The 25,061-nt window shown below is 51.1% G+C and overlaps 11 protein-coding genes across 11 annotated transcripts; 5 read left to right on the forward strand and 6 right to left on the reverse strand.

The window, feature by feature from the left end:
• Window positions 1-611: 611 nt before the first annotated feature.
• BO94DRAFT_532189 (S-adenosyl-L-methionine-dependent methyltransferase) lies at window positions 612-1,031 on the reverse strand. The gene has a single exon (XM_025611071.1). It carries the CDS (start codon window positions 967-969, stop codon window positions 643-645), a length of 327 nt encoding a protein of 108 aa, XP_025470997.1. The 5' UTR covers window positions 970-1,031; the 3' UTR covers window positions 612-642.
• A 1,175-nt stretch (window positions 1,032-2,206) lies between these two features.
• Window positions 2,207-2,973, forward strand: BO94DRAFT_458467 (uncharacterized protein; the record flags this gene model as incomplete). The annotated part of the gene is made up of 3 exons (XM_025607793.1): window positions 2,207-2,353; window positions 2,417-2,798; window positions 2,852-2,973. The coding sequence occupies 3 exons, from the start codon at window positions 2,207-2,209 to the stop codon at window positions 2,971-2,973; spliced, it is 651 nt and encodes a 216-aa protein (XP_025470998.1).
• Window positions 2,974-3,096: 123 nt separating this feature from the next.
• BO94DRAFT_325694 (uncharacterized protein) lies at window positions 3,097-3,792 on the forward strand. Its single transcript, XM_025606934.1, has 3 exons — window positions 3,097-3,166; window positions 3,228-3,234; window positions 3,291-3,792. Exon 3 carries the CDS (start codon window positions 3,291-3,293, stop codon window positions 3,639-3,641), a length of 351 nt encoding a protein of 116 aa, XP_025470999.1. The 5' UTR covers window positions 3,097-3,166; window positions 3,228-3,234; the 3' UTR covers window positions 3,642-3,792.
• Window positions 3,793-4,342: 550 nt separating this feature from the next.
• On the forward strand, window positions 4,343-5,536 carry BO94DRAFT_458601 (uncharacterized protein; the record flags this gene model as incomplete). Its single annotated transcript, XM_025607806.1, has 1 exon — window positions 4,343-5,536. The coding sequence occupies one exon, from the start codon at window positions 4,343-4,345 to the stop codon at window positions 5,534-5,536; it is 1,194 nt and encodes a 397-aa protein (XP_025471000.1).
• A 478-nt stretch (window positions 5,537-6,014) lies between these two features.
• Window positions 6,015-9,547, forward strand: BO94DRAFT_510532 (67 kDa myosin-cross-reactive antigen family protein; the record flags this gene model as incomplete). Its single annotated transcript, XM_025609736.1, has 5 exons — window positions 6,015-6,305; window positions 6,367-6,953; window positions 7,010-7,367; window positions 7,845-8,281; window positions 8,332-9,547. The coding sequence occupies 5 exons, from the start codon at window positions 6,015-6,017 to the stop codon at window positions 9,395-9,397; spliced, it is 2,739 nt and encodes a 912-aa protein (XP_025471001.1). The 3' UTR covers window positions 9,398-9,547.
• A 582-nt stretch (window positions 9,548-10,129) lies between these two features.
• On the forward strand, window positions 10,130-11,574 carry BO94DRAFT_554042 (kinase-like protein; the record flags this gene model as incomplete). The annotated part of the gene is given in 7 exon segments (XM_025613691.1): window positions 10,130-10,317; window positions 10,377-10,542; window positions 10,612-10,708; window positions 10,767-10,988; window positions 11,008-11,108; window positions 11,167-11,329; window positions 11,405-11,574. 7 exon segments carry the CDS (start codon window positions 10,130-10,132, stop codon window positions 11,572-11,574), a joined length of 1,107 nt encoding a protein of 368 aa, XP_025471002.1.
• Window positions 11,575-12,735: 1,161 nt separating this feature from the next.
• Window positions 12,736-14,712, reverse strand: fmpC (ATP-grasp enzyme fsqD; the record flags this gene model as incomplete). The annotated part of the gene is made up of 2 exons (XM_025614370.1): window positions 12,736-14,640; window positions 14,665-14,712. The coding sequence occupies 2 exons, from the start codon at window positions 14,710-14,712 to the stop codon at window positions 12,736-12,738; spliced, it is 1,953 nt and encodes a 650-aa protein (XP_025471003.1).
• Window positions 14,713-14,946: 234 nt separating this feature from the next.
• Window positions 14,947-17,046, reverse strand: BO94DRAFT_325818 (tyrosyl-tRNA synthetase). Its single transcript, XM_025606935.1, has 7 exons — window positions 16,629-17,046; window positions 16,255-16,564; window positions 16,127-16,204; window positions 15,965-16,071; window positions 15,841-15,907; window positions 15,553-15,785; window positions 14,947-15,498 (listed from the first exon to the last, which is right to left on the reverse strand). The coding sequence occupies exons 1-7, from the start codon at window positions 16,746-16,748 to the stop codon at window positions 15,265-15,267; spliced, it is 1,149 nt and encodes a 382-aa protein (XP_025471004.1). The 5' UTR covers window positions 16,749-17,046; the 3' UTR covers window positions 14,947-15,264.
• An 11-nt stretch (window positions 17,047-17,057) lies between these two features.
• BO94DRAFT_532193 (alcohol dehydrogenase zinc-binding domain protein) lies at window positions 17,058-18,820 on the reverse strand. Its single transcript, XM_025611072.1, has 2 exons — window positions 18,714-18,820; window positions 17,058-18,643 (listed from the first exon to the last, which is right to left on the reverse strand). Exon 2 carries the CDS (start codon window positions 18,321-18,323, stop codon window positions 17,346-17,348), a length of 978 nt encoding a protein of 325 aa, XP_025471005.1. The 5' UTR covers window positions 18,324-18,643; window positions 18,714-18,820; the 3' UTR covers window positions 17,058-17,345.
• A 1,595-nt stretch (window positions 18,821-20,415) lies between these two features.
• On the reverse strand, window positions 20,416-22,088 carry BO94DRAFT_621668 (uncharacterized protein; the record flags this gene model as incomplete). The annotated part of the gene is made up of 1 exon (XM_025617014.1): window positions 20,416-22,088. The coding sequence occupies one exon, from the start codon at window positions 22,086-22,088 to the stop codon at window positions 20,904-20,906; it is 1,185 nt and encodes a 394-aa protein (XP_025471006.1). The 3' UTR covers window positions 20,416-20,903.
• A 1,337-nt stretch (window positions 22,089-23,425) lies between these two features.
• Window positions 23,426-24,739, reverse strand: BO94DRAFT_325914 (uncharacterized protein). Its single transcript, XM_025606936.1, has 3 exons — window positions 24,207-24,739; window positions 23,634-24,091; window positions 23,426-23,571 (listed from the first exon to the last, which is right to left on the reverse strand). The coding sequence occupies exons 1-2, from the start codon at window positions 24,459-24,461 to the stop codon at window positions 23,642-23,644; spliced, it is 705 nt and encodes a 234-aa protein (XP_025471007.1). The 5' UTR covers window positions 24,462-24,739; the 3' UTR covers window positions 23,426-23,571; window positions 23,634-23,641.
• Between the last annotated feature and the right edge of the window lie 322 nt (window positions 24,740-25,061).

Below are 25,061 nucleotides of genomic sequence, written 5' to 3' on the forward strand. Positions count from 1 at the left end.
GATATTAGTATAAACACCAAAAGGCACCGAACAACCAATAATCTCTGCTGCAGAAAGATAAACCCCGCTTGAGAAGTTCCACCATCCAAACCTCGGAGAGCAAGTCACCATCAAGATCCATCCGTAATTGTCCCTATAATACCACCACACAAACGCCGAATACCACCTGCCACAATTCCCAACTTCCCTACATATTTTACGGGGGGGTTTATTGATGATGGTCAGTGAAGACAGTATACCTTGCACGGAATTTGATTTCTTGATGGTGACGGGTTTGGGAAAAGTGAGAAGTTAGTGGTGGCTATTCACAAGGCGGCCTTCATCACCTGACCGGTGTGTCGGGTCCGGCTTCTAGCTGGTCTCTCTACCTAGCTGTCGCCTCTCCTCTCATCCGAGCTTAGTCTGTCAACCTGGTATCATCAGTCCATCAAGTGTCATCCTTCATTTGGTCAATTTACCAGGTATTCTTGTTTCGTCTTTTGATGAATATTAATCGCCTGGTTTCTGTTCGTGTCATTTCACCTCTTTACCATTCAGTTGGTTGCTGCGAATGAGAATGGGTGACTTGGAGATGAGGCTTCGCGCCCAAGAATGGATTGATCACCGTGTATTGCAATCTAGATTCATACTATCCCTACAACGTTACAACATACTTCTACTGAACCCAACAGCGGGCTTCAGCTCAGCCTCGATGATGCTCTGTCCGTCTCCCGGAGGCGCCCAGAACTTGACTGCCCGGAAGCCAGCCGAATCGAGCACCTTGGTCCACTGACTAACCGTCCGCTCCATGCTGTTGCAGAAAACTAACATTTCCCAGTCCCACATGGTTGGTAGCATCGCGCAGTCCTTATCAGCCAGAACAAACACCTCAATGATCAGCTTCGAATACCCCTCCTTCATGGCCGCAGCGATATGGTTAAGGATTTGCCGGCTTTCCTCGTCAAACCAGTCATGCAGAGTAAACGTCATATAATAGGCCCGCGCATCTGCGACCAACTCGTGTTAAATGAAATGGAGACGTGGTCAACAAAGTGCGGTGGAACTGACCTTGAGTTGATTTGGGGCTGAAACAGGTCAAATAGCACATGCTCGATCTTCGGGTGTTGAGTAGCCTCAGCGACTACTTGCGGCATATCTTCCAAGATGAGCCGTCCTGGTCCGTTAGAGAACTTGGTCTGAAGTGCGGCCATGACCTGGTTAGCAGCTATATCCACCAGGACGACATCTCTGTTACGGCATTTGCGGCCATCAAATGTCTGATAATCCCACCCACCCAGCGTGAACACTTGCCCTATCTCACACTCACGTCAAATTTGTTTGGATCTCCTCAGTGGTCCGGCCTGAACTGGCCATGCCTGATCGACATGCAATGTATACCACGATCAGTGGCATATAACCGATCACGGTAATTTTCAGTCAACTTCTCGTGCCGCCCGGAGCATGGTGTACATAGACGGGCGATGAACGCTACCACGGTCGCTCTTGGAATACATTCACTATTTCATGACTATTCCAATAACCAGGCAATAGTGTATTGAGCAGCGGTAGCAGTGTACACCATTGGGCGGACGGAAGGAAGAAGGATCCAGCAGCAGGGAACAAGGGAGAAAGAAAGAGGAACAAAGACAAAGAACGGAGCGGGACAAGCCGCGCCTTGTGGCCGGCCGGGCTCTTGTTGCTTTCAGTCGACGGCCCAACCTGAGCTCTCCAAAGTGGCGCGGAATGGTGCGCAATAATGAGGGGGTGAACCTGTCACCTTGTTGGCGCAGGCAGGACCGCAGCCATTATTGGTTGCTGTTGGGATAGAACGTGCAGGAGACCCGCCGCCGACTGTCAAGCTCCCTGATTTACGCGCCAACGGCCATGGATTGCAATCCTAGCGCGGCGCCGGTGCCCACACCAAACTTTTCGGGCCATCCGGGCGTCTATTTCGTTTCCCTGATCGGGGTTACTGAACGCCTGGATCAGCATTGAGAGTCCAGTCCACCATGTGAGATGTTCCGATGTGATCACAACTCAGCGTATCGCTTGCCAATCACATTGGGCGGTAGAATCATGTTGGCTTTCAGCCCTGAGAATTTGTAATCGCTCGATTACCTGGATTGTGATTTTGTACGCTAGGAGAGACCGACAATTTAAAAACCCCCTACCAACCCCGCTCCCATTGTCCGACCCAGATCAACTCAGAACTCTGGCTCGGATGACCATGACTGCTGATAAAGGCCCTCAAATCACCGCCGTGTCCTGGACCTTCGGAGGCGTGGCCACTATCGTCGTCATTGTTCGACTGTACACTCGGCTGCTACTGACTCACAAAGGCGGCTGGGATGACGTCTTTATCGTTCTTTCGCTGGTAAGACTGCCAGGAACCACCCAATTGAAGATTTGGCTGACTGGAAATGTGACCCCGATCTAGCTGAGTGCCATTGTATGTTCCGGGCTGGCCCAAGTGGGCGTACATTATGGGCTGGGACAGCACATGGCCGACATTGTCGACGCGGAATGGAGGATTGAGGCCTACAAGTACACCGTCATCGCGCCCAACTTCTCAATGGTCAGCACCACAACCGGCAAGCTGTCGGTCGTCGTTTTTCTGCTACGGTTGATGGGTCAAACAGCCACTCCGGCAAAACGGTGGTTTTTGTACATTTTCAGCGCGATCTCCGTCGCCTGGAACGTGCTGGCCATCATTGCCATCATGGGGTTTTGCCGCCCCCCGCAGAAGATATGGCGCCCTGAGGTTGAGGGCTCATGTTTTAGTCTGGAGTTCCAGCTGGTAGCGGGAATATCCCAAGCATGTCGGTATTCAACCCCTCTTGCAAAGGAAATCCGGAGCTGACATTATTACCAGCATTCAACGCTTTTGCCGACCTTACCTTGGCCATATTTCCCATCCTCATTTTCTGGAACATACAGCTTCCCTGGAAGATGAAAGTAGGCGTTTTAGCAGTTACCAGTGCAGGCGTTCTGTGAGTACAAAGGCCGTCCTCGCAAAGGACTTGACTGACGCCAGAAGGGCGGCCGCGGCCACCTTGGTCAAGGCTATTCTGTTGAAGAACCTCCCTGCGCATTCAGATATTACATGTATGTAGGGCTGAACAATGGATCTTCAATCTACCTAACAACCACTTTTAAGGTCATGGGCAGACATCACGACATGGTACTCGTAAGTCCAAATCTCATCCATACACTGACAGATAGATTAACCATGCATCTTCTCCCGCTAGTATCGAGGTATGACTTTTTACAAAGCCAAAAAAACCCACATCATGCTGATTAAAACTGGATAGATGTACGTGATTATCATATGTGCCACCCTTCCTACCCTACGTCAGTCATACATTGTGGTTTTGCATCGGACTCGCCAGACGGCCTCGTATTACACACACTCTCTCTCTATCCAGAAGCCGAGGCCCATTTCCTTTCCACGTCGCATGCCGGACGCGTCGCTGTTCGAGACGGGAGTGGACGGGACAGGTTTGGCGAATGTAGCCTCCCCGGGAAATACGGGTCAGAACGATACTGCCATCACCAAAACCACGGAAATTGAAGTCCTCGAAGAGAGTAACATCGGGAAGGACCCGGAAAATCCACATTTTCCACGCGAGGATCCTTTTAGATTTGGATCGTACAAGCTATGACAGGATCCAACTTTTAGTATGAACCTGGGTTGGTTTCGACTAGGTTCCTGAACTGGGTCGGTGATGTTGGCTGCTAGGGAACGAGCCTTGTTTCAATCCAGCAGTGCTAGTATGACCAAGCCATGAAACCAAGATTTAGAGAGATCACCTAAAGAGGGAGGCACGCCTCGTCAGGACGCTCTTTCCCTGGCCTTCAATCCCACGAAGCAATCGCGAACACTGACACCCCGAGTATCCAACGACATTGTCTTATCCCTCCTCATACCAGCAACCATACTAATATAACCTCTATCTTTATATCAGAGATAGTCCACCCACATTCGCTCACATATTCTCATCAAATCAACATGGGTATCCTACTGGAGTGCTCCCGTGACGTGCTATCGACAACCTTACCCCCAGCTCAACTCAAGTCACCTGTGATTCAACCCCCAGCAAAGGCTGGAGACGGGAAGCAGAAGATTGTGACTACTTATGCAATAATCGAACGCATTGAAAATCCGCTCCATCAGAGCCCGGTCTCACCGCCGATTAGCCCACTTGTCAACCAGGAATCGCTGGCAGTCCCCATCTCCTTGGTAACCACACCTACAGTGGAGAAACACACCGAACAAGTACAGAAAGATGAAGACGTAATCACTCCGGCTCTCTCGAAACCAGTGGCGCCGCTCTCTTCTAGGAATCATTCAATCCCCAAACCGATGCCACCGATACCTTACATTACATGCAGTCAACACGTGCCTGATAAGGATAGTGTGCCTGGGCCTAAGGCAAAGAATAATCCGAAGGTGTCACTTCCTGAACGAACTGCTGCGCATACCCAACCGCGGACGCACGCTGAAGTAGGACCTAGTCATACGGGGCCTAATCCGCAACGACAACAACAACAGCCGGGCCGAGGCCCGCGGATCCTCAGTGGCTTTAGAAGGCTTGTTCGTATACGGGGACGTGGAAGGGGAAGAGGTGATGACGAAGGTGACGAAGGTGACGAAGAAATCCCTCCCAGCGAGGGCGACCGCAAGCCGAAGAGAGTTGAGCTCCGTCGGATCCCCGGGGGCGTTTTGTCCAATGACGGACTCCCCATGCGTGACAGTTTGTGGGGGAACAATGATCAGGAGATGGACGACACCATCACCCCAACGCTCGTTCAATTGCCCTGGCACATACGGATGATCAACGAGAAGGACGACTTGAACACGATTGCAGTCCATCTCGCCTCGTTTCGACGCAACCTGAAAGACTGCGGGGTTGACTTTGCTGTCAACCACCGTCCCCTGTGTTTTATCGACGATCATGATCGTGATGGCAAATGGCTCAAATACACCGACTCGGATAAACGAAATGGCCACCATCTTCACAACCTCTATTTTCACGTCGGAGAGCAGAACTGGGCCACGCTCTGTGTCACGAGGGAGCACCATCTCACGGGATCCGTCTGGCATTACTGGGCTCTTGCGGTCATCGCGGCACCGCGACAATCGCCGGTGCAGACCCGCCACGACGCCGGCATGCACCTGCTCATGTATGATTCGAAACCAGCCCCGGAACCGAGATACCAGCGACACCGAGATTACTTTGTGAACTATCTGAGCGGCGAGCAGGAGGCCTTGCTCATGGCATTCCTCGAAAAGTTCCGAGTGCTCACTTTTGCCATCAACCGAGACCAGATCCCCGTTCAGGGGGAGTATGATCCCTTGCGCTTTACCATGTGGTGGATCTGGGCTGTGGCTCGCTACGGGGGAAGGGATTACCTGAGGGAGGAACACGACGGCGAGGACTTGGATGACCCGCGCTGGAGGCTGGCCAACTCACGCCATATGGACTTGACGCCGAACCGGCTGAGGACTATCGAGGCGCGTTTGCGGGGGACGAATATTCGACGCATGTGGTCTTAGTGGTCGAGGGAACCATAAACACTGAGTAGTGTCCGTAAAGGAGAGGGGGAGATGTTAGGCCTCTATCATATCTAGCGTAGTGGATCACCGTTGTTGCAGTATGATCAGAATGGAATCTTACATGCCTAGGGCAGCTGCATCACGTCCCCCTCGGTGAATTTAGACTGTAGTGTATCGGCTTCTTCTGTCCGGCAGAATTTTTCTGACTCCCTGTATATCCTCGGCTATGGATTCCACACAGCGCATCCCAAACCGGCTCCTCGCTGAAGGATCGACTGATTGATCGGCACCCCGCGCCCCTCTTCCTCGGTCCGCTTGCCGTTGATTGTGGCACATGAAGGAAGTGGTTGAGGTATACGATATAGTAGCGGTCATGACAGCCCTGGCAGGTGTATATTACATGGTACTGGAAGTATATAACCGCCACCTCTCAAACTTCTCCATCCTTCACAGCAACAAACGTCCACGATTAACCACCATGTCCGCCTTCAAAAGCCTCCTTGCAACTAGTACTATCCCCTCCACGTTTGATCAACTTCCCTCCCCCCATCTCACCATCGCCCTCACCCTGATCCTAGCCTACCTCCTCCTCGTCTCCGCTCTCCGCTTCCAGCGCGTCCGCCAACTCCGCCACCAATACCCTCACTATGCCACCCGGGCATCCATGGCTCAGATGACCGATCACGACGCCTGGGCCATCCAGAAGAACATTCTCCAGCTTGAGTTTCCTACTACAGCCATAAAAGCGCTACAGTTTGCGCTGTTCCGGGTATCCCAACACATTCCCTCTCCCCGCCCGACCCTCGAGGTACTAACATGTGATTGTACAGACGTACGGCACCCCCACCATCTCGTCCCTGCTCCTCCAAACCTCCCAACTCTCCAACCCAGCCACATCCTTCAAGCGCTACGCAGACACCGGCGCCCTCATTGGCCAATTCATGACCTACGCTCCCACCTCCCCGCGCGCCCGCACCGCCATTGCCCGCACCAGGTTCCTTCACGCCGGATACCGCGCCAGCGGCAAGATCCTCGAGTCAGACATGCTCTATACACTGAGTTTATTTGCGACTGAGCCAATCCGCTTTGTGCAACGGTTCGAGTGGAGGGACATGACGGATTTGGAGCAGTGTGCTATCGGCACGTACTGGAAGAGTCTTGGCGATGCCTTGGGGATTAGTTACGGTCTGTTGCCGTCGGGTGAGAATGGGTTTCGAGATGGGTTACATTTCTTGGAGGAGATACGGGAGTGGAGTGCTAAGTATGAAATGGAGAATATGAGGCCGGATGAAACTAATCGTCTGGTTGCTGACAAGACCATGGATGTGGTTGTTTATGGGTTTCCTGACTGGGTGAGAGGTATCGGGGTCCGATTGGCTACCTGTGTGATGGATGATAGGTTGCGTAAGGCGATGATGTGAGTCTTCTTTCGATGCTCTGGGTTGGGTGATTGGCTCATGGATCATGGACCAGGTATGATGCGCCACCTGTGCTGCACCGAAAGATATTTGCCGGGATTGTCGGCCTCCGGAGATTCGTCCTGCGATATCTCGCGCCCCCTCGTCCCGATTTCCTCCGACTCGAGGTCTTCAGCAGAACTCCGAATGAAAAAGGTCGGTACTATGTCCGGGTTTGGAAGGGAATGCCGTACTATGTGCAGCCCACGTTCTGGAACCGTTGGGGCCCAGGGGCGTGGGTAACCTGGGCCGTCGGACTGCCACTCCCCGGGGATGAGGGCGACACTTACTACCCCCATGGTTTTGATCTGGCAGACCTAGGGCCGAGGTACTTTGAAGGAAAGGGCCGTCAGTCTGTGCGGGAGATCGAGGATGTGTTGAACAAGGAACGCAGGGGACAGTGCCCGTTTGGCGAGAACCGAGGGTCCCGAGAGTAGCCGGAAAATTCTTCCAGCCACTGGTTCTAGAACATATACGCTTAGGAAACCCTTCTGGGGATAAGGACTAGCCACATGAAACCAACAACCTGCTGCCATAGGGATCATTGTGTCGTCAGCGTGGGCCTAGCCGGGATGAACCATGGTTCTGCTCTCCTGACAAGGAGGAAGTCGTCGAGCCCTGACATCAGAAACCTTCCGCCACCTCCGGATTTGGCCAGAACGTATGAGGCATGATTTATATCCTCTTGAATCCCTCTGCTGCTCGCTAGGTTAAGGACCATCGCCATCATGTCCTCTTCTTCGGTCCCGCTTACTCCACCCCCGGAGCGCCGCCATCCAGAGGAGATGGACGCTTGGATCCTAGGCGCGGGAATTACTTCACTTACGGCCGCTGTCTATCTCATCCAAGAGGCAAACTTGCCCCCTTCGCGCATTCACATCCTCGAAACCCTGAGCCAGGCCGGGGGCGGGACGGTCAGTTCTGGCGACCATGTCAATGGTTACGATTACCGTGGTGGAGGGATGCCCCCGTTCAACGACGTCTGCATGGAGGAGCTTCTTGACTTGGTCCCTTCCAAGGATGATCCCGACCAAACCGTCCTCGAAGAGATCAATCAATACTGGGACACCGAGGCCGTCAAAGATACACCACACACCCGCTTCCTGACCCGTCATAAGCACAGTATCGAACGTATCACTGCTAAAGAAGCCAGCGTGGGCCTGCGCGACCGCGTCGACCTGTTCATGATGGGCTCGAAAGCAGAAAAGTCGCTCGGACGCACGCGCATTTGCGACCACTTCAGCAAAAGCTTCTTCAGGAGCGGCTACTGGCTGATCCTATCCACGACGTGAGCCATTCCCTGCACCGTCATCTTGCCAACCTGACAACACCCACCAGCTTCGGTATCAAGCCCACCCACAGCGCAGCCGAATTTCGGCGCTACCTGCAGCACTTCATGCATGACATTCACAATCTGAATCGGCGCCAACGGCTTGATGGCGGTCGCTTCAACCGACACGAGTCTATCATCTCGCCCATTGCGCAGTTTCTACGCTCCGAGGGCGTCGACTTTCGCTTCCACACTACCGTCACCGACATCATCACCTCCCCGTCCAGTAGCGACCCGCACCGCGTATCTGCCATCAAGGCCATTCATGAAAACGAACCGGAGCACACAATATCCCTGAGCCCACGCGACATCGTGCTCGTCTCCTTAGGCTCCGTCATGTCCGGTTCCACAACAGGCACCAACACGACCCCACCATCCCTCGAACTCATGGAAATCGAAAAAGACCTCGACGAGAACTGGCTCCTCTGGCTCGAACTCTCCACCAAGAACCCCATCTTTGGAAACGCCTACAACTTCTGCACCCGAATGAGCGAATCCCGCCTCGAATCCTTCACTATCACTCTATCCACCCCAGACTTCTTCACCCGATTTACCACCCTCACCCGCGACAAACCCGGCAGCAGCACCTTAACCACCCTAAAAGACACCCCTTGGCTCATCAGCCTCAGTCTCCCCCAGCAACCCTTATTCCCGAACCAACCCCCCAACATCCAAGTCCTCTGGGGCTATGCAATGTACCCAGACCGCGAAGGCGAATTCATCAAAAAACCCATGCTCGAATGCTCGGGCCAAGAAATCTTCGAGGAAATCCTCCACCAGCTCAAATTTCCCGTCCGCGAAATCCTCAACCACGCCATCACCATTCCATGCGTGGTACCGCGCATGGCCGCGACATTATTGCCCCGCACGGACGGCGATCGCCCGCGGGTGATCCCCCCGGGAATCGTCAATCTCGGCCTAATCGGCCAGTTTGTGGAGATCCCGAGCGAAGTGGCGGTCACGATGGATTATGGGGTACGGGGGGCCCAAATGGCCGTGCGGCAATTGATGGGTCTGGGTGTGAGGAAACCGTCGTCGAAACGTAGTTCGACGATTAGTTTGTTGGGGTTGTAATGCGTGTTATTTCCAACTGCACTGGATAGAAATTCCTTCAAGCCTGTACTAGTGCAATTGATTAGGTCCTGAAAGCTACCTTGGATTGCATTCACCGTGGGAACCCACACGCGCATCATTTACTCGACATTGGGATTTACTGCCTGTTATACTACCTCATTCAAATCAATGTCAATATGATAATACCATAGGACTGGCGTCCTCAAAGCTACTTTGCTATCTATCATCCATGAATGATTTGTTGGATGGGCTATATAAGCAAACGGTTTAAAGTCCCCATTGTGCTTGTAATTCGTGAGAATGTACTGAGGTGTTTTGAGGCGTCAAAGGGAACCTTCATACCCAGTCATCCTATCTACGCTAGCTAAGGACATGGTCATACTGTGAGATGAGAGGGGACTACGACTCAACAAGATCAGGCATTCTGTTAGACCTTGTGGCTTCTATGTCTTGGGACCGTAGGGCAACCCTGCCACTCCATAGGGTGGCCAATGACAGGGCAGGTTAAGGCATCTGTGATGTGACGCTTTCGTTGGTACCCGCCATAAATACCGATCAATGGACAAAACGAATCGAGAGTTATGCAAGCAAGCCGGGAGCCAATCATTGCGCCTGATATCTGGCCCGCGCGTATTTCCGCGGACGGGACCTCACTTATTCCCGGGTCAACTCCCTTCAAGTTCCCCTCTCTTCCTTCTTCCTCATTCTTCAATCCTTCCTTGCATTGTCACAATGAATAACCACTCCTCTCCTTATCGTCATACCGATTTGCTTTATACCCAGGAAAGCTTTGCCCGGTATCAACCGGGCGGTTACCATCCCGTCAGTCTTGGCGATACCTTCAAAGACGGCCGCTATGAAGTACACCATAAGCTAGGATGGGGAGGATATTCAACTGTTTGGCTTGTACGTGATCTAGAGTAAGGCTGCCCCCTCTCACCATCCATTTTGATCGCCATGTGTCGGTATTAACCTGTAGAAGGCAAGATCAATGGGCTTCCTTGAAAATCATGGCAGCAGACCGCTCAGTAGAATCCTGCGAACTCAACAATCTTCGACGGTTGGAGAAGCATTCCCAGGGATCTCTGTCGTCAAAATATATTGTTCAGTTCCTGGATACATCTTTCCATCAGGGTCCTAATGGTGTCCATCAATGACTTGTGTTTGAATTGCTTGGCCCATCGGTTGAATTGGTGTTACGGAATTACTATGAGCCTGAGGAACGACTTGGGACTGAGACTATTCTTCGAATATCGAAACAGCTTCTGGAAGGTATTGCTTTTATTCATGATGCGGGGATGGGTCACGGTGGTAAGAAACACTATTCCTTTTTCTTCCTTCTTATCTCGTCATACTGAAAGGATAATAGATATAAGTGGCGCAAATATCGCCTTCAGTGGTAGCCGTTTATCAAAAGCATCTAAGGAAGAAATCTTTGAAGTTTTAGGGACTCCAGAGATTGACCGATTGAGTCGTACTGATGGCCAGCCGTTGGAAAAAGGCGTGCCGAGACACTTAGTGAAGGTAGCTAATTGGATGGAGTGGATTGATGAGGATGATGAGGATATTCGGATATTAGATTTAGGGGAAAGTTTCATTTCAAGGCAAAGAGCCTATCAAACTTGCCCAGCCAGGGCCACTACGCGTACCTGAGACGATATTCACGGAATGCTTTGATTATAAAGTCGATTTATGGCGTGCAGGCTGCATGGTGAGTCATCTCTACCTTGGTTCGGTTCGAGAGCTCCTGACTGACACCTAGTATCTAGCTCTATATGTTTATTTTCAAAACATATCCGTTTCATTACTGGGGCAAGATGAGTGCCTGCAGTGCCCAGATGATAGGCTTTATAGAGAAATTGCCAATAGAATGGCAGCCCGTGTGGCAGCACATGCGATCAGACTCTAAGTTCGCTATGCAGGTGGATGAAAGTAAGTGCAGCCAGTGACATGTCTCCACTGGATCAACATTTTGACCTTATTCCTTTAACTAATTCTGCTCAAAAGCTTGTAACGCATCCAAACTGGATGAAATATTCTACACAAATGTGTCTGATCCAGCTCTTGCACCCCTTCTCCCCGTGATCAAAGGATTGTTGAGATTCATGCCATCTGACCGTATGGAGGCTTCCAAGGCACTTGACCTACTGCAGTCCATGACATCAGGGGGTACCTAGGAAGGTAAACAATCAAGGCAGCTTCGATGTCGCCTTGAAATAGTGATTGCAACCTCCCGGGATGCTAAATACCACTCCTTTCCAATTCACCTCTCCCAAACTCACCATCCTCCATTCCCTTCCATCCAATCCAATCCAGTCCCACTCAACAAACCCCCCTTCCCATCATCATGAATAAGAATCTCCCCCGCTCCCGATATCCAAAAAAAAACAAAGTCAACTTCTCCTGTAAACCATACCTCCAACTCCAAGCAACCTCAACCGACGAACCAAGCAAACAACAATGATATCCAGTCCAATCATGGCCTAGGTAGGCATATATGGAACCCCTGTCTCCACAAGCCAAACAATACTACTACTATTACTATATATATATATAACAGGATAGTTCTGCATAACCACGAAGGGATCACTTTCAAGTTCACGAGACCTTCTCTATCCTAGTACTCTTCTTTTTCTGCTGTTAATATTCTCAGGGAAGCAAGCCAAGCCAAGCCAAACTTGTCCGATAATAGTAGTTGACAAAACGAGGAAGAGAGGAAATCTAACTCTACGAGTGGAATGGATAAAACGCATATGTTATCTACTAATCTATCCAGATGCTGAGAAACACTCCCCATCCCAGCTCAGCTCATGGTATATCTCCTAGCGGTCGTCTGTACGTAGTACTTGTCTTTGATAATTCAAAGAATATTGATTCTTGTCCAGGTTCATGGGGTGCTTAGTGCCCTTCTGGTCGGTAACTTGGTACTTGGTTAGGGTCTTTTCTCAACGAGGGGATCGGGATGGATGGGAACTAATCAAATCAGGGGGTAATTCTGGTTTTGGGAGGGGGGGTTTGGATGCTGGAACCCAAGGGGGGGAGGGGATTTGAATTGTGAGAAGATGATGGAATGGTTCTGGGACGGAGAAGGTCTTTATCAAATGAAACTGAATTTAGTTCGGGATAGGAATTGAGTAGTATTGGTATGGTGGAAGTACTATCGGGCGATTTGAATTGGATTGTTTAATGTCTTGCAGCACTACTACTAGTCAAAATAAGCTCATGTTTCATAAGAGTACTCGTGGAGATACGACAATGAACTATAGAATCGAGATATACTATATAGATGATTCAACTGAGGGAAGCTAACTATTAATCAACATCCATGACAACGGAACTTAAATGATAGTGAATCGAGTTTCGCGGCGAACGGTCTCCCCCAACCCCAAGGCATGCTGGCGGCTGATTCTTGAAAACACATTGAAGTAAGCCACCCAAGAATTGATGCCCGATTCCAGCCCATATACTCTATCTCCCCTTTTCACAAAGCAAGCACTCATGCAGATCTGCCTGGCAAAGTCTGGACGTCGCTGTTTTAACTCCACACAAACATCATCCGAGTCAAAGGTGCCCTCGATAGGGACCGGGATGCATACGATCTGGGTCCAGTACTGGGGTCCCTGTCTGAATGGCTGTGCCAGAGCACGGAGGCGGTCGTGATCGCGAAGTCCTGCCAGGAGTCCAATGCCACGGTAGTCTACTCCGTAAGCAGACTCCACGGCTACGGTCTCCTGAATTCCCGGGAAGCGAGGGTTGATTTCAATCAACCACACGGATGGTTTTTTTTCATCGGGATTGACCAGCGGGATCAAATCGACAAGGGCTGTAGCTGCGTCGCTTTTCCCATATTCCATTGAGGAGTGCTGCACTCGAGCTTCTACGTGATAGATGCCAGTGGTGAGGCCCAAACGAAGCAGGCTCTGGTGCAGCGAGTTGCGCAGAAGATCAATCTCGGATGTTGGAAGTTTGGATGGCATAACACACGTCAGCTCAAGGAAGGATTTGAGTTGGCCGGTAGACTCAGTTGTCTCACTGTCCTCATCGGCAGTCTTAGGAAAGTCATCAGTAACCTCGCAGAAGACGAGTTCGCCCTCGGAAAGCACAAGGTTGATGTCCACTTTGGGACCGTCGCAGTAAGCCTCAAGCACGACCTCAGTCCCGTGGCGGTCCAAATGGATATTGCTGATTGCATGGGATAGCTCTTCAGGACCATGAACTTTGAACACTCCTTCAGATAGAAATCCTTTGCAAGGTTTGATGATAAAGGGGTACACGAGGTTCTCTCTATCCACAATATCGAAGGCCTCTTCGAGATTGTGGACACGGTAGGCAGGACGACCCTCGGACACGGCTGTGCGATGCTTGTCTGTCGCAATTTCGTATGCTTCTGGTGGGTGAGTAGGTAGTCTCAGACGCTTCGCTGCCTGGGCAACAGGAACCTGGTAAGAATCGCAGAAGGTAACAATCCCGTCAACATTAAAACGAGATAAGGCCTCAACAATTCGATCTGCCAGCAACGATGGAGGCTCGAGCTCAACCGGGACAAATTCCTTGCGCCAGGAGGCATATTTGGGACCCTCGAGCCAGTGTCCCGGGACGTCAAGGACAATCATGTCAATGTTCAATGCATCGGCTGCCGCATAGATGCCCGTCGCCAGGCCCCCATGATCAGGGCCAGTGCGTCCCCCTTCTACTATTGCCAGCGTCTTGCGCTGTGGAGGAGAGGCTAAATGCCAAGGGAAGGATAGTCGATTCGTGAATTCATCGTCAAGCTGACGAAAGAGATCTTGGTAGTCTTCATGGGCAGATGGTGTCCGAAGTAGGATACCACCTACCGTACTATTCATGATAGCGTGCGGAAAGATGGGCGCTGTGTTCGAGTCGATCAGAAGAGGCCCGAACGGCTTTCCTGGTGTGGCGACAAAGGAAACGGTTGATTCAACTGGCTCCAGGTCCACCATTCGCAATGATAAGATATCTGAACGAACGAGGTACCCGCTTTCAGAAGGGAAGACTAGTCGTATGGCGCTTCCAGTGCTTGTGTTGGCACATTTCAGTGCCCGGAGGAAGAACGCCAACGTGAACGGAGATCCCCAGTCCTGGGTCCCCAACTCCATCCAGGATGAATCCCATGACCAGAGCTGAACGTCCCGTGAGTCCTCAGGCCAGGCCGGTGGATGAGTGCCTGACTCTGATTGTAGGATCACATCAACGCTTTGCCACCATTCGGTGGGTAGTGAAAGCTGCCATTTCAAGGTGTAGCATACTAATGAGAAACAGTTAGCTGTAGACTGGGACGTATGCCATCCAATCATGAAGAGAATAATGATTTAAATGGGGATAAATAATATCGACCCTTTGAGATAAAGAGGGTGTATTACCTTCTACTTCACCTCAGGTAGCCTTGAGACGACTCGTGGGAACCATCGCGTTGGGGCCAGGAAGAGTCAAAGTGTTGGGATGGAAGCAGAGGGAAGGCCGAGACCCGGATTATAGAGACCCTCAGGCGTTCAGGCGGCTATATTCCGAATGTTGCAAACCTTCCTTATAGTAATAACATATAGTAATAATTGTCGGAGTTAATATCGGCACCCACCCGGCTTGGTAAGCCATTTCCATCCCACGTACGATGGGGTATGATACACCATCCGTACTATTAGTACTGTCACGATCGATCGTAATTGGGATCTGACAGGATAAAAGGGGTTTCTGCTACCTGAATTTCACAAGAGGATTTGTATCAGGGACTGTGACCACTACCTCGGTGGAGAGGGTTCCCATCTGGATTGGCAACAAATTTCTTGCGGTACGTTCACACGGGTTGAAAGCTTGAGAATTCTAAAAATTCTAGACACCCCCTTCTTGGCTTATAAGTATTGATCTTGAGGATCGGTGGCCTTCTCCAGGTTTTGGTCCTTGTTGGAACCCGGGTAGCGGGAGCCCTTATCTTTGACCTTCTTCTGTTTCTTTTGAACTGCTGGCGAGTAGGCCTTTAATGTGATTTCTTGCCAGTCAAGTGAGTCCTGATATGCTTTCTGGATTGGTGCCATAAGGCTGGCCAACGCGGCTGCAACGGCTGGCTTGAGAAGTTGTGGCGTTAACTGGTATTGATTTTTAGTATAGTGACTTGGGAATCTTTAACATCATATACATACGATATCATTCTTGTAATCGTCGTGAAGCTGCTGAATGTCAGTGTAGACTAAGGGCTCTGCATCCCTGCGCTCAACTCGGAATTCCTTGATTCCTTTCAAAGCGGCTGCGGGGAGCAGGATAAACTCGACTAATGCAAGAACACCGTTTTCTTCGACGACACGCGGGGCTGCTTCGGCTTTGCGAATCTTCTTCGAAACGCTCTCCGGAGGGTCAAGAAGATCAATTTTGCTATCTGATGATTGTTAGGACAGAAGGCTACTTAGCGCGAGAGATAGTGGAGAAAATACCTTGATCGCTAGAGCTCATCTTGCCTCCCTGTAGCCCAGCTACCATTTTGTTGACCAGGTGGCAACGCTAGAAACAAGGATAAGTATGATGTGGCCACATTTCATGTCGGTCTTGTAGGTATACCTTTCGATATCCAAGTTTAGGTAGCCACTCCGTTGCGGCCACAAACAGCTTCCTCTGATCCATACCTCCTAGTTGCGCATCGGCATTTAGGTGCTCCTCATCAAGCACTGCGTAGTCAGTGAGCAATATGGGATGACAATACAGTACATCGAAGATTCTAACCTTGCAAGATAGGATACAAGAGGCCGCTTAAAGGCGCATTGTTGGACTGCTTGACGACTTCCGCTCCAGCTCGTTTGGCTAATAACATTAGCATTCTCAGAATGCCACTAAATAGGGCAAAATCCTACCATCATGCTCTGAAGTCAAAGAGGACAGTCGATATACATCCATGACATATTCGGGACTTTTCTGGTAGGAACTCCCGAAAACAAATTCCAGCTCTTCCGTAGACACCCCCACCGACTCCAGAATTGCCGTAATGACCTTGCGATAGTATTGTGCACGGCTCTCGACCAGATCGAGTGGTGCTTTGAGGTTGTCGAGAAATCCGTGAATGTCAGCCAGTAGGACGACGACATTGCATCCGGCCTTGAGGAGTTGTGCGATCTTTAATGCGGGGACGAAATAGCCGGTATGAGGCCGGCCCGTTGTGGCAGTCTACAGGCAATGAGGACATTAGCTTGTGAATCGCAAATGGAAAGTAGGTGGAATAAATTCTTACTCCCCAGTACACTCGTGGGCTTCTCTTTTCGATCAGAATACTCTCAATTAATTCGGGATTGAGGACCTCGGCGAGGTTTTCGCTGATGAGGTCGAAGCGCGCTTGGGCCTCGGGATCCATGACTGCGACGGAGCGTGCCAGGAGACCACTTCAGATACGTGAGAGCATGATAGGGAGTGGAACGAGATGCTGAGGTAGCCTTCAGATGAGGAAGAACAAGAACGGGAAAGATATATGCGACACAGGACCGGAAGTTGGGAATCTTGAGTAAACAATTCCGAGAAGCATTCCGAACAAGGCGGGGATGGAGGAATGGAGAGATGGAGAGATGGAGGAATGGCCTGAGCCGGAACAATGGTTGATCCCGACCTGAGTTCTTCCAGGGAAGAAACGCAATCCTTCACACTGTTCTTTCAATCCATGGACAGTGGCTGGGACAGACTGTGCCCACCAAACCCTCCATAATCCATCTAGAAACAACATGTCAGGTCGCTGAAGCTTGAAGTGGACCCCACACCAATCTCCTTATCAGTCATGTCCGGTGGGCCGACCGGGTCCTTATCGGGCTGGTTGATCCCCAACTTTAGCGCCACCGCAGAGGATCTACCATCAAGGCAATAATAGATTCAATAGATATGCGCCTTTTGCACGTATCACATCGGCGAAACGTCTCGTTTTATTTGTTCCGTCGCTGATAAGATTATGGAAAAGCATTTCCTAATCGACCACCACAACCATCTTCCCACCTGCTTCGTTCGCTTCCATCACCCTATGCGCCTCTCGGATCTCGTCGAATTTGAAGACTCGCAATGGCTCTGCCTTGAATTTCTTTTCCGCAATCATCTTGACAATCGCTTGCAAGGGAACGTCTGACAAGGGAAACTCGGGGGTTCCAAAGACAAAGCTCCCAAAGAAGCTGAAATGCACTCCACTGGCCATCTGTAGGAGCGGGTTGAAGTCTGGAATCGGTGCCAGTCCTCCCAGGAAGCCTGCCAGGCACACTCTGCCGTCCCGACGCACCATTTTCAGCGAGTCCACAATCTTGCTATTTCCAACAAGGTCCAGGATGACATCAAAGCGGTCTGTCAAGCGTCTGGATAGCTCTGGCCCTTCCATCTCTGTGCCCTCGGCACCCAAAGACTTCAAAAGAGCGAAGCGACTCGCGTTACGACTTGTCGCGACCACATGAGCGCCCTTTTCTACCGCCAGGTTCAATGCTGCTTGGCCGAATGCTGAAGTTGCCCCACGGATCAATAGTTTCTGTCCGCTCATTAGACTGAGATTCCGAAACAAGCAGGTCCAGGCAGTAGCATAGGATTCGGGAATAGCAGCCAGCTGATGCCATCCTAGCGCTGAAGCTGTAGGTCCTAGGCAAACTACATTGGATGCCCGCGCCTTTGTATACTGGGCGTAGCTGCCATTGATGGTGCGCCCCAGGCCGCCCATCAGGCTAGCCACTGGGGTTCCTTGTTCAAATTCACCACCAGGACAGGCGGCGACAATGCCAACGCATTCAATCCCACTCACGGGCATCCACTCGGTCCATTCGCCCTTGCGCATGTGCATCTCCGCATGGTTAATTCCGAAAGCCTTGACACTAATTAAAACCTCTCCAACATTAGGTTCTGGGATGGGAATGTCCTTGATAACCAAAGAATCCGGGCCCCCGAACTTTTCGATCACGATGGCCTTCATGTTATCCATCTGTGGTTACATAGGATGCCGTAGGCTGGAAGGCTTGGATTCCCTCTAGGTAAAGAATGTTAATGACGTCTGCCAGTAGCACAAATTGAAGGAGGCATGAATGGTATAGCTAAACCAGAGGGACGGGAGATCCAGCATTTATATCGTTGCACAACTGCTTACCCAAGATTATCAACCCCTCCCGCATATGGGTACACCACGTCATTAATACGAAGAGCTGAACCATAGTTCAACGTGTCCAACATTCTGAAACCACATAGCCCGCCTCTCCGATCTGCGTTAGTCTTGGTAACATGTGAGATGGCAATATGGTGCGTATTCATATTGTGAATCTGGGAGGGAACGATGGTTCACGAGAATGGGCTACACTAATAATCACAGATGACTTGTGATATAGGAGACTTAACCATAAGTCTACTTAGCTCCGCGACTTCCTAGCTAGACTTTACAAGAAAGCCACCGACAAGATCTCCGTTTACTTCAAAAACATAACCTTCCAGATTTTTGAATGTCGGGTGAAGCTAATAGCACTTGACTAGTACTAGTACCTGGATACCTATCAGCTTGCATTACATCTACCTAGTTCTTAGTACAATTCCCTTGGCTATATTTCATATCTAATACTGAACACAATAACAAGGGTTCATGTAAAGGGATATTCCCTGGAGAAGACATTCGATCTGAGATTTCCTCGGAGTTACAACTTACTCCTCAAGGAAAACTGGCTAGAAGCTATGCGTGCTCTAACACGGCTTTTCTGGTACCTCATGAGTGATGGAGCAAAGGTTGGTGTGACACAGGCTTGTCTTCAAGGCGAGATTGATGCTGCAGGCAATGGAGATCGAGCAACTGTGCTATCTTGGGTACTGGCTATGATACTGAGGTGAGTCCTCACGATTCTGTATGGCAGGTCTCCTGTTTATTGTGGATGTCCTTCTCCCTTGTGGCCAACTGATGCTTTCGCATATGCCCTAATTATCTCAACGCGTGCATCCCATCCACGACGGGTACGACAAACAAATATTTGGAGTAAGACTTGTCCTATCTCAAAACAATAAAATAATGGCAACCCAACTCTTGCTCAGAACAACCGCCAAAACGACCAAGAAGCTTCAACTGAAGAGACCAGCAACCTAGCCTCAACTCTCCTGTCTATAACCAACCTCAATAACACAGCATGAGCCAACCTACAACCATTCAACAGCTCCTCAATGCCAGACATGGATCTAGAGCGATCCAGGACCATATTTTGCAAATCAAGAACATCGCCTCATGCATAGTAGTCGACAGTGAGAGACCCATTTACCCAGAATACATACAATACAATACATTTACTCCCATCACACTCTGGATCTATCAACTGCAATTAATACGTAAACAATAGTAAAGAAAGTAAGTATCCCCAACACTACATTTACTATCATCCATCCATGCTCTCACCCCACAACGCACCCCTTGCACCCTCCCTCACATATAAATCCTCAATAACCCCCTATCACCAAAACATCAATCCATCCACAAAAGAACACACTACTTACTACCTATCCATCACCCACCCAGCATCAACCCACCTACATACCAACTAACTATCTACCTACCTACCTACCTACCCATCATCATAACCCCCCAACCCAAACAACTAATAACAACCAAATACAACACCCACCCCATATCAGAACAAATACCCATCGAACCCGAAAAACCCGAACCCCCACCACGAGACCAGATACAGCCATCCCAGCCCCGCCCCTCTCCTTCCCTCCCCTTTCCCAAAAGAAATGTGATTTGATCTGAAATGTTCTGATAGGCCAAGCCAACGAACGAATGCCAGTGCGACATAACCGTGCATGCGTCGGAAAGGGGCTGATTCGTCGGTTACTTAGTTAGGGGCACGGATCGGGTAGGGATCGATCGGATTGGGTGTCTGAGTGGTAGTAGACCACATGGGCGTTGGGCGCGTGCATGAGTGGTTATTTATTATTGGAGTGGGGGAGGGGGGGTGATGTCAGATGTCAGATGGTAGTTATTATTTTGTATTTATTACGTGGTGGGGTAGGGGGGAAGGTAATAGTAAGAATTAGATGGGTGATGATGTTGATATATTGCTCTATCGGTATGGTAGTGGGTATCTAGTATGTACTCTGAGTGAACCTAGAATGCCAACAAGATAGATGATGCGTGCAAGACAAAGGAAAAAAAAGAAACAATCATCCAACCGAACCGCCAACCGAGTGCGTCGCAGAATGGTATCATAAAGACAGAACGAAGTCAAGCCACTTGCATGCTGCCAGACAAGCAGATCCCCGTCCCAGAATGTAGCAGAAAGGAAATGTATCACAAAGGAAAAGAGTAATAATAATAATGCCTCCCGCGCTGATAGCGGTATATTCAAGGTTCAATCACATGCAGCAGCAATCCAGTCGGACAAGCCGAGCCAAACCAAACGCGCCCAAATGCAATCCGATAATAATAGATGAATCAAGGCCAACGCTCACGCGCCTGTATTCCCGTGCGATGCGAAAAACGCATCTGTCGCTGCAGTAAAATCAACAGTATTACTTTTGGGTCCGATTATGCCGCGGACGGGCGGCGAAGAATGGTCTCGCAGTTGGCGTCAAAGCGCATGTTCCATAGCCGAATGCTGTTCATCAACTTCTCCGTGCTTTCCAGCTCGCGGTCGCGGCCGAAAATCGTCTCCACAAATTCACAGCCCGCATTGCGACCCATCGAAACCGGCTTGTTGCCATCGCGCTTGGCCGCCTTCCACATGAACTGTTCGCACGTTTTCAGTAGCTTCTTGAATCGCGCCCACAGCCGTTCGCCACTTTCCAGAAAATCCCCCACCACTTCGTGCGCATCCTGGCGCTTGATGCGGTCGACGCATTCGTCCGCCCGCTTCACCTTACCCGCTAGCTTGATCAACAGCAACCACAGATCCCCCGCAACATCCGCCATCGGGGTCGACGCGCCATGATGAAAAACAGTCCAGTCGTAGATCCACTTGCCGAGCGAATTCGCATCGAACACACTCCCCAGCAGGATAATTGGCATCTCCGTCGGATCCCAGTTCTTGATCGAGTAACCCGGGGGGATGCCGGCACGCGCAGCATCCTCTTCCGTGGCATTGGGTGGTGGCTTCGCGGCAGGTTCAGGCTTGGGTTTCGATGGCGTCCGGGTGGAGGTGGACTGGCGGCGCGCACGCGAGCGTTTCGGGGAATCAACGTCATCATGGGCAGGGACCTGGTTATAGTAAAAGTATTGATCAGTGCGTGGCTTCGGCTTGCGCTGAGGCGTCGACGGTTTGCGACGAAGAGGACTGGGTTCCTCGTGAAGGCCGTATCGGAGGGCGTCATCGAATGCATCCTCGACCACTTCCACGTAGATCGATGGCTTGTGCGACGGCTGCGACGGGTGGGGACCGGCGGCATCCCACGGACCGGCGGGCGCACCTGACATGGTACTACGGCGACGGTGATAGCCACCAAAAGAAGCACTTACAGGATCGTGCTTGCGCGGTGGCGTGCCATGCTCTGGCATCGCTTCGTAGACACCCTGTCCATACCCAGAGTACCATCCTGCCGTCTCCTTGGTGCCGGCGTAACTGGCCTTGCGATTATGACGTTTCGATGGACCGCGAGGGGAGGCGTAAGGGGTGGCAAACTGAGTGGCGTAGAAGGCGTAGTGAGGCGAGGTGGGCGGGGAGGTCATGTAGTCGTAGGAAGACCACCCGGGATGCGGACTGGGGTAATGGTACATTATCGCGAAATGCGCATCGATATGATGCTGAAGGCGGCGAGAGGGGACGAAATGACAACTTTTGGATGGGAAGCCTCCCAAACACAGCAATCGCTAAAGGTGTATAAAGCAAAGAACAAAGCACAAAGCACAACCCAAGTATATTATACAGGATATCGTTCAATAAGCCGATCGACGCCGGTTAAAAGGACAACGGAATCGAAAGATGGTTGAAGAGAACCGTCACCGAGGCACGGTTTCCAGGGGAGAGGAGGAGGCGAATTGTATGTGGTAAGAGTGCATTTGAACGTTGTCGCTCAACCGAACGTTAGACGGGACGAGGCGGCTGGCTGTGCGAGAAGGCCTGGATCCCCGGGCAAACAGGAATTAAACGACCAGGTTATCGCTGTCTCCAGCGATAGGCGGGGATTCCGAGTGCGACCTAGGAAGAAGTATAGGGGAGGTGGTGGTGAGGATGAGGAGTGGTGAGTGGAGAGTAAGTAGTAGATAGTAAGTAGTAAGTAGTAAGAAAGAACCCAAGAAGGGTGAGTGAAATGGTGACGGCGACGGAGTCCTGAGGAGCCAACCGGTTTTGTATGTACGGACGGAGGAACTGGTATGGGTGGGGCTGGCGTAGCCCGCTCGGTAATTAATCGTCCTCTCTGCTATTGCGGCGGAGCCACGCTAGTGACTTAGCGTGGTGGGTTCGCTTAGTTCCTTGGGTCATGTAAGTCTAGTCAAGGCAGGTCGCCCGTTACGGTTCCGTCTCGTTGCGGGCGTGACCATACGTATGGTAAAGTACGGCGCCGGGCTGGCTTGCTTGGGCGGTTTCAGGCCCAACCACCTCCAGCAAACAGCAAACGAGCAACCAGACCAAGGAGACTGAAACCAGGCACAGCACAGCACAAGGCAAGGCACTAGGGCGACCGACTATTGGGAAAGTCTCATCCCCTGCTACAGACTATAAGGTCTGTTAAGATAAGACAAGAGTCATCCCAATCTAGTCGGAATAACAAATGAGGAATCGCCACCACCAGAAACAAACTATTCACTGGCGCGACGGGTGTTTAAATATACTCAGCCCGATCGCAGATTTCTATCGCGCGGTGCCTCTTCGGGCCCTCACGATGAATCATCCGATTGATGGGCGCCATCGCAAGAGTCATCTGAACCATCTTGTCGGGCATCCCGCGTTGTCTCCCTGACTGGTCGCCGCCATGAAACAGGCAACGGCAGGCTCGGTACGGAGAATAACGCGCAGAGAGGATCCTCTACTGCGAAACCCAGTCATCTTCCTCAACATGTTCATACATCACGCTTGATAAGATTCCCGAGGGCCGCTATTGGCGACCTCACCACCACGCAGCGGCGTTTACAGCCGGGGCTGCGTACCTACAGTGGGAACCTGCCGGATGGCGAGGAGATCACGTTTCCGGGCGAAGGAATGTGAGTCATGGTCAGCTGCCACAAGTGGCTCAGTCGTGAGTAAAAAATATTAATATTCCTATATTCTCAAGGCAGTCATCGTGAGATGGATGCTCACCATCTTATACAGGCCTGTCCTACCTGAGTGCCTAGCACGGTGGCGACAGAGTGCCAATCCTTTCCACAGCCTCTACTCCGTACTCCGTGGCTGGACGCCATGCCAAATCCCACCGGGATATCCCATCTACAGAGTTACTGCGTCCAGCATTCGTCTGTCCAGAGTACCGTACATCAATAGTGAATAGATAGACTGATCTGACAGGACGGTCGGTTCCATGGACTGGCGCGGAGGAACCCGTCGGGAATCCATGGTAGCTATCCGGGACCCGACACCAAGCTTGACTTCTTGAACCAACCGGTGGAACCATAAGGCATGGATATCTGACCTCCAGGCCACGAGCGCGAACAGGGTTGTTGGGCAACAGATGGTGGATGGGCGTTACCGCTGCCGACCAGCTGGGCAGCAACCACACCTTCATATCGGACCACGCCCGTTGGACAGACCGCAATTTGCGAGTCGAGCGCGGTAGTTTAAAAATCTGTAGAAGATAGGATCAGGATCTGGCGCTCGTCAGGTCACTGTGATGGATGATGGAGTGAGACTCCTCGCGAAGCCCATTCTGTCTGGGCCCTGGACTATTGAAGGTTGCATACAGCCATCCCTCCAATGCGGGCAAGTTGACGGAGGGGAAAAGCAAATGCTGCTGCTAGTCCGGTTGGATTGATTTCCGTAGGGTCAGTGCCCCAATCAATCCCAATCAATCCCACGCAATCAGCGACCGGGAGACAGAAATTTCCGTAGCCCCTGACAGATAGGCAGCCCTTTTTCGACGCTGGCTGGATGGGGGATCTTTGCAAGGTCGCACATGGCGCTATGGGTTCAGGCAGGTCAGAGACGTATGTGATCATGGTTACGTGGTGGCGTCAGCCTGTAGGGACGGGAGGAGTCACATTCATAAGGCCGTCCTAGATCATATCAGAAACCTTAAGAATCATACTTAATAAGAGAGGAGAAGAGAAGATACTCATTGTAATGGCCACTATTGGACGAGCCCTGCCGGCCGCGGGATCAAGCCCGGTTGCCGCTGGAGCTCCGCCCGGCGTCAACGGTGCAAATGCATTGGATTCTTGGAGGGGAAGATACGTCCCGCCAATCTATATCATTTGCTGTTCTGCGAATAATCTTGGTCTGGCCTATCGCACGCCAGCATGGCGGTCTGTCGAGTGAAAGGCTACACGGCATGGAGATGATCTTACTACCACCACCGACCAAATAATACATCTCAGCAGCGCCCAATGCGGAAGGCCTCCAGAGTATCTACCTAGTATCTCCCCCACAGGGCAGTCACACCAGCCAGCAGAGTTTTCACCGTCCCTTGCTCGGGAAGCGACGATCTAGACTGCGCCGTGCCCTGATAGTCTTGCTTTCCAGCTGGGGATTTCCTCCTTCTGGAACATGGCGTACCGCGTTGCTGTAAGCTGTATGGTATGGTACATACGATCACCCGC

Source organism: Aspergillus sclerotioniger (assembly GCF_003184525.1).
Source record: "Aspergillus sclerotioniger CBS 115572 chromosome Unknown BO94scaffold_5, whole genome shotgun sequence".
Taxonomy (NCBI): domain Eukaryota; kingdom Fungi; phylum Ascomycota; class Eurotiomycetes; order Eurotiales; family Aspergillaceae; genus Aspergillus; species Aspergillus sclerotioniger.